Raw genomic sequence first — 11,243 nt, 5'->3', positions numbered from 1 at the left:
TGCGCGGCTCGGGGAGCGCACAGCGCGGCGATCGCTGGTGCGCTGTGTCCCTTGGAGACAGCGGATCACGGAAAGAGCCGAAGATGTCGGCTCGGTCATGTGATCAGCTGTATCCAATCACAGCTGATCACACGTAAACACAGAAATGCAGGTTATTGGCATTTCTCTCTTCTCGAGCTGTCACGCTGACAGCTCGAGAGGAGAGCCGAGACGGTAATTGGCTTTCCGCGGAGGGGACATGTACACTGATCATCAGGGCACTGATGATCAGTGTGGCCCCAGAAGTGCCACCTGTCAATGCCCATCAGTGCCACATCAATGCCACATATCAGTGCCCATCTGAGCTGCCTTTCAATGTCACCCATCAGTGCCAGTCAGTGTCACCCATCAGTGCCAGTCAGTGTCACCTATCAGTGCCAGTCAGCGATGCCTAACAGTGCCAGTCAGTGCCGCCTAACAGTGCCATATATCAGTGCTGCATTTCAGTGCCCATCAGTGATGCCTGTCAATGCCCATCAGTGATGCCTACCAGTGCCTCATCAGTGCCACCTATCAGTGTCCATCAGTGCAGCCTATCAGTGCCCATCACTGCAGCCTCATTAGCGCACATCAGTGAAGGAGAAAAATCACTTATTTACAAAATTGGATAACAAAAACTAATAAAAAATTGTTTTTTCAAAATTTTCAGTGGTTTTTGGTTTAAGAAAAAATAAAAATCCCAGGAGTGATTAAATACCACCAAAAGAAAGCGGTCTCAAAAAAATTATAAAAATTTCATATGGGTACAATGTTGCATGATCGCGCAATTGTCATTCAAAGTGTGACAGCGCTGAAAGCTGGAAATTGGCCTGGGCAGGAAGGGGGTATAAGTGTCCTGTAGGCTAGTGGTTAATCTATGTGTTAAGCTATGTGCACCACCATTGCTGCATAATGGATGCCTAGGCAGGATCCAAGGTGCTGAATCTAATCGCTTTGTGACTGGATGGTGAGCTGCAACATCGCTGGGGCTGGTGAGCTGCTACTGAGGGGATTTACTATCTGCTGCTAGAGAAAGATTGAGCCCTTTAGGAACTGGCCATACAGCCATCTAGCAGCCTTATTTGCAGCTTGCAAGGTGTAACTTGGATAGTACTAATGTGCACGAAGGGTACAACTGAGCCCCAATGCTAGCCAGCTGCCTCTCTTACAGCTGCTACACAAAGACCCTTACTGATTGCGTATGCAAAGAGGTAACTCTAAGGGGAAATTGCACAATATCCTAGACATTCTCCCAGAGTGTCTTGAGTGAAGAAAAAATAGGCAAAGAGGTTTATCCACCTAGTACTCTAGCAAAAACTGAGGCATGTTGAGAGTTGTACAGTTTATGCTGGGCTGATCACTGTTTTTTCATTTGCTAGAGTGTGCTGTGAGCAAGAGCTGTTTGTAGGAAGTCAAGGTACAATAATAAATCTTCCTGAAAGTAGATTTTCTTGTACTTAGCAATGTAGGAATCAGACTCCGAAATCTCTCTATCCTTTAAGACTTGGGTTTCAACAGCCATACCATTAAAGCCTGAGACTGTAAAACAGGGGAAATAGGAACATGCAGGTAAACCGTAAACCTTTTGGATGTTCACAGATGTCATATGTTTCCTTTTGTCTCAGAGAGGCAATTACTAAGCTTGCAATTTCCATACAAACCTTTGGAATGTAAAACAATTTGTTGAAGCATTTTAAGTTTGGGATAGGACCAATATCTTTGCTGGGTTTTGGCATGAACACATTTGAGTAAAATCCCTTGAAGCCTTTCTGTGATGATACTGGTGTAACGACTCCATATGAGAAGAGGAGGTTTAGAACCTTTTGAAAATCTGACTGTACTTGGGCAGATTTGATTGAAAAAAGTGGTGAGGTGGTAGAGTTTTTATTTTTATCTTATACCCCTTTGAAACGATGGATTGAACCCATAGGTCTGGGATACTTGTGACTCTGAGAGAAGAAAACTAACAGACATCCCTGACTCTCAGGCATGAGGGCGCCCCTTCATTGTGTTTAGAGATAGGAGCTGCTGAGGAGGGATGATCTGTTACCTTCTTCTGAGGAAGCAAAACTTTCCCCACCTGTGATCTCTTATGAATTGGTCACATGCCTCACCAGATATCTTCCGTGAACGGGCATACATATGAGGCAGCTTTTGCAGTCTAAGCCTTTAGACAGAGACTTCTGTGCATATGAATGGAAATTAAAGCAAGTATGGATATTTGTCTCATGTTATGCTCCAGGATGTCTACCCAGAAAAGAAGGCAGTTGTAATTGCTCTACAACTGCATAAACCTGAAAAACAAGGTCATGTTGGTTATTCATTGTCCTAGCCCAATTAGCTGCTGTTTGTCAAACAAATATCAGTAAGTGCTGGTTGCAGGACTAGGCCTGTCAGGTAAAGACAGCTTTTAAGAGCATCTCAAATTATCGGTCAGAATAAAAAAAAAAAAAAAAAAAAAAAGGTCAATGGGTACAGTGAGAAGTTTGTTTAAAGACAGAGATGACAGGGTCTACCACAGGAATAGCCCACTGTTTTGCAAACATTCTGGAGTGCCCCAATTGTCAGACTGCACATTCAATTTGTTCATGAACAGGGAATATCTTGGAAGTCTTTGTAGGGCTCTTAATGCCCAAGTGGGTGTGGCGAGGAGGAGAGCGAACTACCTTAGGAGCAAGGTCAGCCAATATCCAGAATGGGCTCTAAGGGAAACGGGGAATTGTGCTAGCCACCTCCTGAATGAGAATAGCCAAGATCAAAACTTGACCCTTCAAGGTGATCAAGGACAAATTGCTGCTCCAGCCCTGACTAGAGAAATGACAGTCGCATTGAACTTTTTTGCCTTATACAATGCAAAAGTAAACTTTCCAAGAGCAATGATGGACTTTCCAAATGGCTTTTTTCCTAGCTTTAAGCAGAATAGGAATAACAGCGTCAAAGGGCCCCTGATTTTCCAGGACTTGGGTTTCAACTGCCAAGCCTTCAAAGCCAGCAGGATGGTAGACCGGCACTTAAGATAGCAATTCAGGAAGGACCGAGTGTCTCTCAGGAATTGGAGAATGTCCAAGTACCAAGTCCTTCTGGGCCAATTTGGCACCACCAAGATCAACAAAACCTCAGGATGAAGAGACTATACTCTTGTGTGCAGGTACTGGCAACTAAGTCCACCTGCCAATTGTCTAGAGAATGTGAACTGCAGACAAGGCTGAAACGTGACATTTGGACCAAGCCAGAATTAGGTCCACTTCTCCAGAGGCCATGTGCTGCCCTGATTGATTTAGGCCTTGGCTGTGGCATTGTCCAGCTGAACCTTCTCTGGTCATCCCTGAAGCTGCTTGCTTCTTCACAGCAGGGATAGCTCAATGGCCCTTAGCTTGGTATGAAATATAAACTCCCTCGATGACCACGTTTCTATCCTTTGGACATCTCATCTTAACAAATTGACATCCTTCATGAGAAACATTCAGAAAAAAGATTTCCTCTGATTTTATTGCATGGCTGGTCAGCAACCAAGTCAGAGATATTCTGGTCTTGGGATGTAGGTGCATGGGCTGGACCAGAGACTGAGGAAGTTTGTCCCATGCAGTCAACACATTGAGCTGCAGAGGCACACAGTGAAACAGGAAAAATATCACTGCCTCGAAAAAGGCCATAGTATCTCATGCAAAAGTCAGACTGATCGACACTTCTTTAAAAGCAGGTTCCAGACATGAGAATAAAAGGTAAGAAACACCCAGACCTGTGCTGTGCACAAGACCAGGCCCAGGTTCTCAAAACAGTGGGTCACATCCAACACAGATTTCTGGGGGTTGAAGATCCACCCAAGCCTGGAAGTGTTGGTATCGTCCACTGCACATTGCCCACCAGAGTCTAGGTGGAGTGCTTTTTCAAGAGGAGATTGTCCAGATGCCCAACAATGTATTCTCAGAGTACAGCAGCACAAGCATCAAGGCAAGCTCTTTGGTGAAGACCTGGGAAGCCTTGGACAAGCCAAAGGGAAGAAGCACAAACAGAAAGTGCTACAAACCGCTGATAAGAGAAAATAATGAAAATATGTAAATATGCATCCATGATGCTGGGCACAGTCTCTGATGGGGGTGCTGCTTTGGATCGAGTGCTGCGTTGAAGGAGTGCGAAGCAGTTAAACACAGCAGTCTAATTATGCCTTCTCTACTTTCACAGGTAAATGCAACTATCTCCTAAATGTATAAAAAAGGGGGGTGCAGCGCTCATTTGAGCATCTCCCTATAAATTTAAATCAGCTCATGGGGGGAGATCACTGATGGGGGGCACAGTCTCTGATGGGGGTGCTGCTTTGAATCGAGTGCTGCGTTGAAGGAGTGCAAAGCAGTTAAACACAGCAGTCGAGCTAAAGCAGAAGAACTTAAGCAGCAGGAAGACACAACAACAGCAAGAAACTCTACTGCACGCTGGACAGACTGCAAGCAAACACCCTGGGAAACCTCTCTTACATACCCGAGTCCCACTCCATGTACCTTTATATAATACGCCCCCTCTTCTGCTTATCATATTACTATCCTCTGTTCCCAAATCTCATTTCTTTACCCCTCTGCTTCACCCCAAAACTTGTACATCTCCCCCTCATTGCTATCACCTCCCCAAAATGCCTCTTCCACTCCTCATTTTTCTTTCCTCCGTTCCCAAAATCCATTCACTATATCCCTGTGCTTCTCCCAAACATTTGTATATTGTGTCCTCACTGCTTCCTTCGCCGCTCTACAGCACCCACCACCTCCTCCTATTACTCCACTCTCCCACTGACCCGAACACCTCCACTAGTAGTTTCTCATGCTCCTGCACATCCCGCTCCCATGCCACCTTTCTCACCCTTCTCCTCCTCCTAACCGCGGGGGACATCTCCCCGAATCCTGGCCCTCCATCTCCCTCACTCGCACAACACCCTCCCGCCTCCACGTCCTGCCGCAACCCCCGTAACTTAGTATCTGTCCCCCTGCTCCCTAACATCTCCCCCTCCGTTTTCATGTGCACTCCTGAACGCCCGATCGGTGTGCAACAAGCTTACCGCCATCCACAACCTCTTTGTTTCCCGCTCCCTCAACCTCCTAGCGATCACAGAAACCTGGATCCAGCCCACTGACTCTACCTCCCCTGCTGCACTCTCCTACGGAGGTCTCACCTGGACCCATTCACCCAGGCCCAATGGTCGTAAAGGTGGTGGGGTTGGTCTGCTCCTGTCACCGCAGAGCACCTTCCGAGTCCTCCCAAACCACCCCTCCCTATCCTTCTCCTGCTTCGAGGCCCACTGCGTCCGACTATTCTCCCCAACCCCCCTGAAGATTACTGTGATATACCGGCCTCCTGGATCCATATCCCACTTCCTGGATGACTTTTCCTCCTGGCTACCCTTCTTCCTCTCCTCTGAGCTACCCACCATCAACCTTGGGGATTTGAACATCCCTGTCAACCTCGACAACCCGGACACATCCCATCTCCTCCACTTAACCTCCTCCTTTGCACTTGCACAGTGCATACAATCCACCACCCACTCCGATGGTAATATCCTTGATCTCGTCTTCTCCAACCGATGCACTCCCCACAACCTCACTAATACCCCCTTCCCTCTCTCTGACCACAACCTGATTACCTTCCCTATCTCCTCGTCCTCCACGCCTACCCCTCCAAATGTCACACTACTACCAGCCGTAACCTCCGCAACCTTAACCCTGCCCCCCTCCACGACAGCATCCTCCCCCTGTCCTGCCCCGCCTTGGCTATGACTGCCTACAACAACGTGCTGTCAACAGCCCTTGACTCACTAGCTCCTTTAACCACACGCAACATCAGACCCCGACCGCTCCAGCCCTGGCAGACTGATCACACCAAAACCCTCAAACGACACAGTCGTGCCCTGGAGCGACTGGCGCAAAACCAAATCCCAACAAGCCTTCACCTGCTACAAATCCACCTTCCACACCTACACCTCCTCCCAGCCAAACAAGCCTACTTCCTGACCCTCATCAAGGCCCTCTCCTCCAGTCCTCGCCGACTCTTCTCCACCTTCAACTCTCTACTCTCGCCACCCCCACCTCCACCCAGCACCTCACTCACCGCCCTTGAGATTGCCAATCACTTCAAAAACAAGATCGACACAATTCGCAAGGACATCGCCACAACTCACACACCCTCTCAACCCGTCCCCTCTCACACAGCTACCCACTCATCCCCCCTCTCCCTCGACATAACCCGCAGGGACTTCGTCGCTGCTCAAACTCTCTCCAACCCCGTTCCCCCTCACTCAACTACCCCCTCATGACCCCTCTCCCACAGCCCCACCACTGCTCTGACCTCCACTTCCACCCCACCCTACATTCCTCATACTGAAGCCCCCCCAACACTCCGCACCTTTGAACTTACTACCATCGAAGAAGTCTCCAAGATCCTCTCTGATGCCCGCCTCACCACCTGCCCCTCGACCCTATCCCCTCACAACTCCTACGACCTCCCTCCCCCTCCATCCTACGCTCCCTCACCCACATCTTTAATCTCTCCCTCTCCTCCGGCACTTTCCCCTCCCCTCTGAAACATGCACACATCACCCCCATACTTAAAAAGTCCTCCCTGGACCCCAATGACCCGAACAACCTCAGACCCATCTCCCTGCTCCCATTTACATCTAAACTCCTTGAGCGCCTAGTCTACACCCGCCTAAGCTCTCACCTCAACGACAACAACCTCCTCGATCCCCTACAGTCCGGCTTCCGTCCCCTACACTCCACCGAAACTGCCCTACTTAAACTCTCCAACGACCTGCTAACCGCCAAAGCTAATGGCCACTATTCAGTGCTCCTACTCCTTGACCTCTCTGCGGCCTTCGACACAGTCGACCACCCCCTCCTCAAAAAACTACACTCCCTCGGCCTCAGATTCTGCTCTCTCCTGGCTCTCATCCTACCTGTCACAACGCTCTTTCAGCGTTACCTCTAATGCTACCACCTCCCCCTCACTCCCCCTCTCTGTTGGAGTCCCTCACGGCTCTGTCCTCGGGCCCCTTCTCTTCTCCATCTACACCTCCTCCCTTGGCCAACTCATACACTCTCACGGCTTCAACTACCACCTCTATGCTGACGACACACAAATCTATCTCTCAACCCCCCACCTCACCCCCTCGGTCTCCGCCCGAATCACACACCTACTGAGCGACATATCAGACTGGATGTCGCTCCACTTCCTTAAACTGAACCTCTCCAAAACCGAGTTTGTCTTTGCCCCAGCCCGGACACCACCCCACATTGACTTCTCCGTCACATCCAACAACGCCACCATCAAACCCGCGCCGCAGGCCAGAGTACTTGGTGTCGTTCTGGACTCCAACCTATCCTTCCAGCCCCAAGTCCAATCTTTAACAAACTCGTGCAGACTCCACCTCCGCAACATCACCAAAATACGCACGTTCCTAACCCCAGAAACCACTAAACAGCTCATCCACTCCCTCATCATATCACGTCTCGACTACTGCAACTCCCTCCTCACTGGCTTGCCTCGCCACAGGCTATCCCCACTTCAGTCGATCCTAAATACGGCTGCCAGACTCATTCACCTTTCCAACCGCTCCATCTCCGCCAATCCCTCCACTGGCTTCTGATTGCGCAACGGATCAAATTCAAAATCCTAACACTGGCGTAAAAAGCTGTCCACCATACTGCCCCGTACTACATCACTGACCTAATATCCAAGTACCGCTCAGCACGCACACTCCGCTCCTCACAAGACCTTCTCTCTAGTTCCCTGGTCTCCTCCTCCCATGCCCGCCTCCAGGACTTCTCCAGGGTGTCACCCATCCTCTGGAACTCTCTGCCCCAACCCATCAGATTATCACCTACTCTCCTCTCCTTTAGGCGCACCCTGAAAACCCATCTCTTCGGGGAAGCCTACCCCACTCCTTGCTAACCTGCCGATCTCCTCCACTCTTCCTACCACTCCATCCCCCACAGCTATCTCCTCCTGTACCACTATCCCCTCCCTCCTAGATTGTAAGCTCGAAAGAGCAGGGCCCTCAATCCCCTCATGTTTTGCATTGTATTGGTATTGTTCTGTCACATGTTCTGTCCCCCTTTGTAATGTACAGCGCTGGGTGAACCATTGGCGCTTTATAAATACTGAATAATAATAATGATGTCTATTGATGCTAGATATTTTTCTCCTTGTTAGAGATTCAATTACAGATTGGGTTGATTCCATACAAACTTTTGTTGGACAAGTACTGAGAACCTTCAGATCCAGGATAAGGTTTTTGGACTGTAAACAAGTCTGAATAAAATCCCTGAAATAGTTCCTCTGAGGGAAATGGGACAATCACTCCTGAAAAGTGAAGCTGCTGCAAGGCAGTCTGAAGAACCTGCAATCTTGTTAGAGAGTCAAAGGTTTGGGAGCATAAAGCAGGGAGGAATCAATTTAAATTACAGCCTGCATCCATGGGACACCATGTACTGGGTGCAAAAATCCAAAATGCCTAGAGGCCAGGCGGGAGAAACGGTTAATCTTCCAACTTGCAAAAGTGGGGGCATCCCTTTGTTGTGAGGATGACTTGGTGCCATATGTGGCTGACTTAGACATCTAGGACTTCCTATGAAACTAAGACTTGGCATTAACCAAAAGCAGCAGAGTTTGAAGTGGGCTCCTTCTCTTCTTTACTAGGTACTTTACAAGTCTCTGACCGTGACTGTCTTAATAAAGATGTCTAAGGACTCTTTGTAACAAATGTCTGAAGAATCATTCTCTGTCAAACTGAATTAGTTTTCAGAGTGTCTTTGCAAGCAGAGAATCCTGTAGACTTGAAAGAGTCAGGTGAGGTTTTTGGAGCAATGAGTCTGCTAAATCATCTATTCAGTAATGCAAGGCTACTATGAGGATCTCCAATTTTTGGAGTACTGAGGGAGCATTCAAGATTGATCCAGGGTTGCAAGCTATCCCCTTGGCTCAGACCAGACTGCTAGGGTCAAGGAGGACCTCAAACCTTTTGACCTCTTTGAAGGTCAAAAGGTTTTTTTGAAGCAGGAAATGGCCAGATTCAACAAAAACTCAACTTTTTGTGGTAAGCCTCCTCCACTGGGTTTTGGTGAGCAATCCGTCAGGGAGTATACACTTGTACAGAACATCCTGTAATAGTGGGTTTCCTGAATTTGGGAAAGGATTCCATACTGGTAGGACCAGAAGGTGGAGATGGCTCTAGCTTTAAACCAGAGTATATCTCATCCACTAAAACCGTAATGGTGTCTTTTAGCTTGGGAGGCACGAAGGGCAACTGCCCATCCTTCTGAGAGGAGCACTCAGACTCTGAGGATTCACCTTCAGCTGCTGACACCTGTACTTGTAATCACACTGGAAGAAAGACCAATAAAAAGGTCCAATTTAATTCCTGTTCATTTATATTGTTTTTAATCTCAAGTCCTGATGAAGGAAGTGGTTTGGCTCCTGATTAATGGAAGCTTGAGTCCTGTGCTGTACAAATAAAAAAAAATGTCACTTGCATTCCATACCTGGAGGTGCCACCATTTTCTTGTGTCTAAAATGGAGGACTGGAATTGGAAGGGAGGACTGAAATGGGAAGGGAGGACTGGAATGGGAAGGGAGGACAGGGATGGCAAGTACAGCTACCCTAACAAAATATTGTATTTGTAAGACTTTTCTATGAAACAAGTACTTTAATATGTGAAATCCATTCTAGTGCAGGATGAGAAAACACCATATTTTAGCCTCTAATTTCTGCAGTACCTAAAGGCTTCTCTTACCTTTTACGAAATGTACCTGTTCTGTCTCCGTAAATTAGTAACAACATGCAGTGCTTGCACATGTCAGTTCCTTTCCAGAGGACCCTATGACGATCTACCAAACATGATATGTGACAAAGAGGACCAAGCATTAACTTCCTCTGTAATGTGGTATCAGAATGATGTTCCCAAGGAAGTACTGTATAAGGCAGATTTAAATCACAAAATAGAACTACAGATACCTTTTCTGTTTCTGTTTCAAAAAATGTTTATTTTGTATCACTTTATACAGAAACACAATTTATTTTTACAAATATACACTAGGCAGCTGATGGTCACTTTATAGAAAAGGGCCTGGACAATCATCAGGACTCCAGATGTTTCTGGGCATTACATCCTATTAGACCATTGTCAGCTGGTTGCTCTTGATATACAATCACTTAAGATCCCCGAATTTCACAGAATATTCTATTAAATTGCAGGCTCAAAACCTTAGAAACAGCTAACCTGAAAGGGGTCAATGAAAAATTGACCAGGTGCTGATTTGATTTCACAAGGAAATCACTGCACTGAAAGATAAACTACAGACCATCTCAGATCGCCATCCGTTCTCAAATTCTTCCTTTTGTAGATGACAATGAATGTACAGAACATAATCAGGAAGCACTAGAATGCATGTTTTTGGAGGCTGCCAGCATTGCTCGGACTTTAGCCATGAGATCCTGTATATATAAAAAAAAAAAAGATTTACATTTGTATACTTATTTTGCTGTTCAAAAGTACAACGGCATAAACTGAAAGATACAGTATGAATGTTAGTTAAACAATTTGATTTTTTAATAAAGGCACAACTGTGATGTTTTACACTTGTTCATAAACTGCCGATAAAATTTAATGGTGCAATGAGGATGTCAAATGATCCAATAAGCTACTTTACATTGTGTTCTATTTTTGTGCAGTTACATTTGTAACACTATTATCTGCCAGCTTGTTCTTTATGTTTCGATGTTCATGCCAAACAGACCCATTCCTACAAAAGGTTACTTGTGTACAACATGCATACAGACAACTTCTGTTTCAGGAATCTCACTCTAGCTCATAAGGGTAAGATGAATGCCTCTTCTGTCTTTTTAACCACAGGAATTATTAGCGTATACCATAGATGTATAATACATTTAAAATAGCATTGTTTATCATACTTATTCCATGAAAAATACTGACTAAATCAAATGAAAAAATACCATTATGTGCCACTGATAGATTAAAAACATGGAAACCTAAGCAGGAGCAATTTCTAAATCAAAATACTCCCCAAGTTGCACTTTCATTTGTAGTGACAGTTATTATACAGTGGGTATAGAAAAGAATCACCCCACTTTAAAATAATCACATTTTGTTGCTTTGCAGACAGTTTTTGCTTTATCCAGCTGTATTTACGCAGTGCAGCTTATAACATGCAAGAGAAAGCTATAACAC

General features: G+C 46.4%; 1 protein-coding gene across 5 annotated transcripts in view; it reads right to left on the bottom strand.

The window, feature by feature from the left end:
• Positions 1-10,010: 10,010 nt before the first annotated feature.
• The window catches only part of SFSWAP (splicing factor SWAP), a 233,342-nt gene continuing 232,109 nt past the window's right edge, over positions 10,011-11,243 (bottom strand). For all 5 annotated transcript variants that reach the window (XM_089686134.1, XM_089686136.1, XM_089686133.1 and 2 more), the window contains one exon: positions 10,011-10,489. In XM_089686134.1, coding sequence (XP_089542260.1) covers positions 10,424-10,489 — 66 coding nt within the window. In that variant the 3' untranslated portion in view covers positions 10,011-10,423. The remainder of the gene's footprint in view (positions 10,490-11,243) is intronic.

The sequence above is a fragment of the Staurois parvus genome, unplaced genomic scaffold (genome assembly GCF_062004578.1).
Source record: "Staurois parvus isolate SC_StPar_1 unplaced genomic scaffold, SC_StPar_1.0 ptg000392l, whole genome shotgun sequence".
In the NCBI taxonomy this organism is placed as follows: Eukaryota; Metazoa; Chordata; class Amphibia; order Anura; family Ranidae; genus Staurois; species Staurois parvus.
The sequence above is the reverse complement of the archived record's forward strand: the minus strand, read 5'-3'. Positions and strand labels throughout refer to the sequence as shown.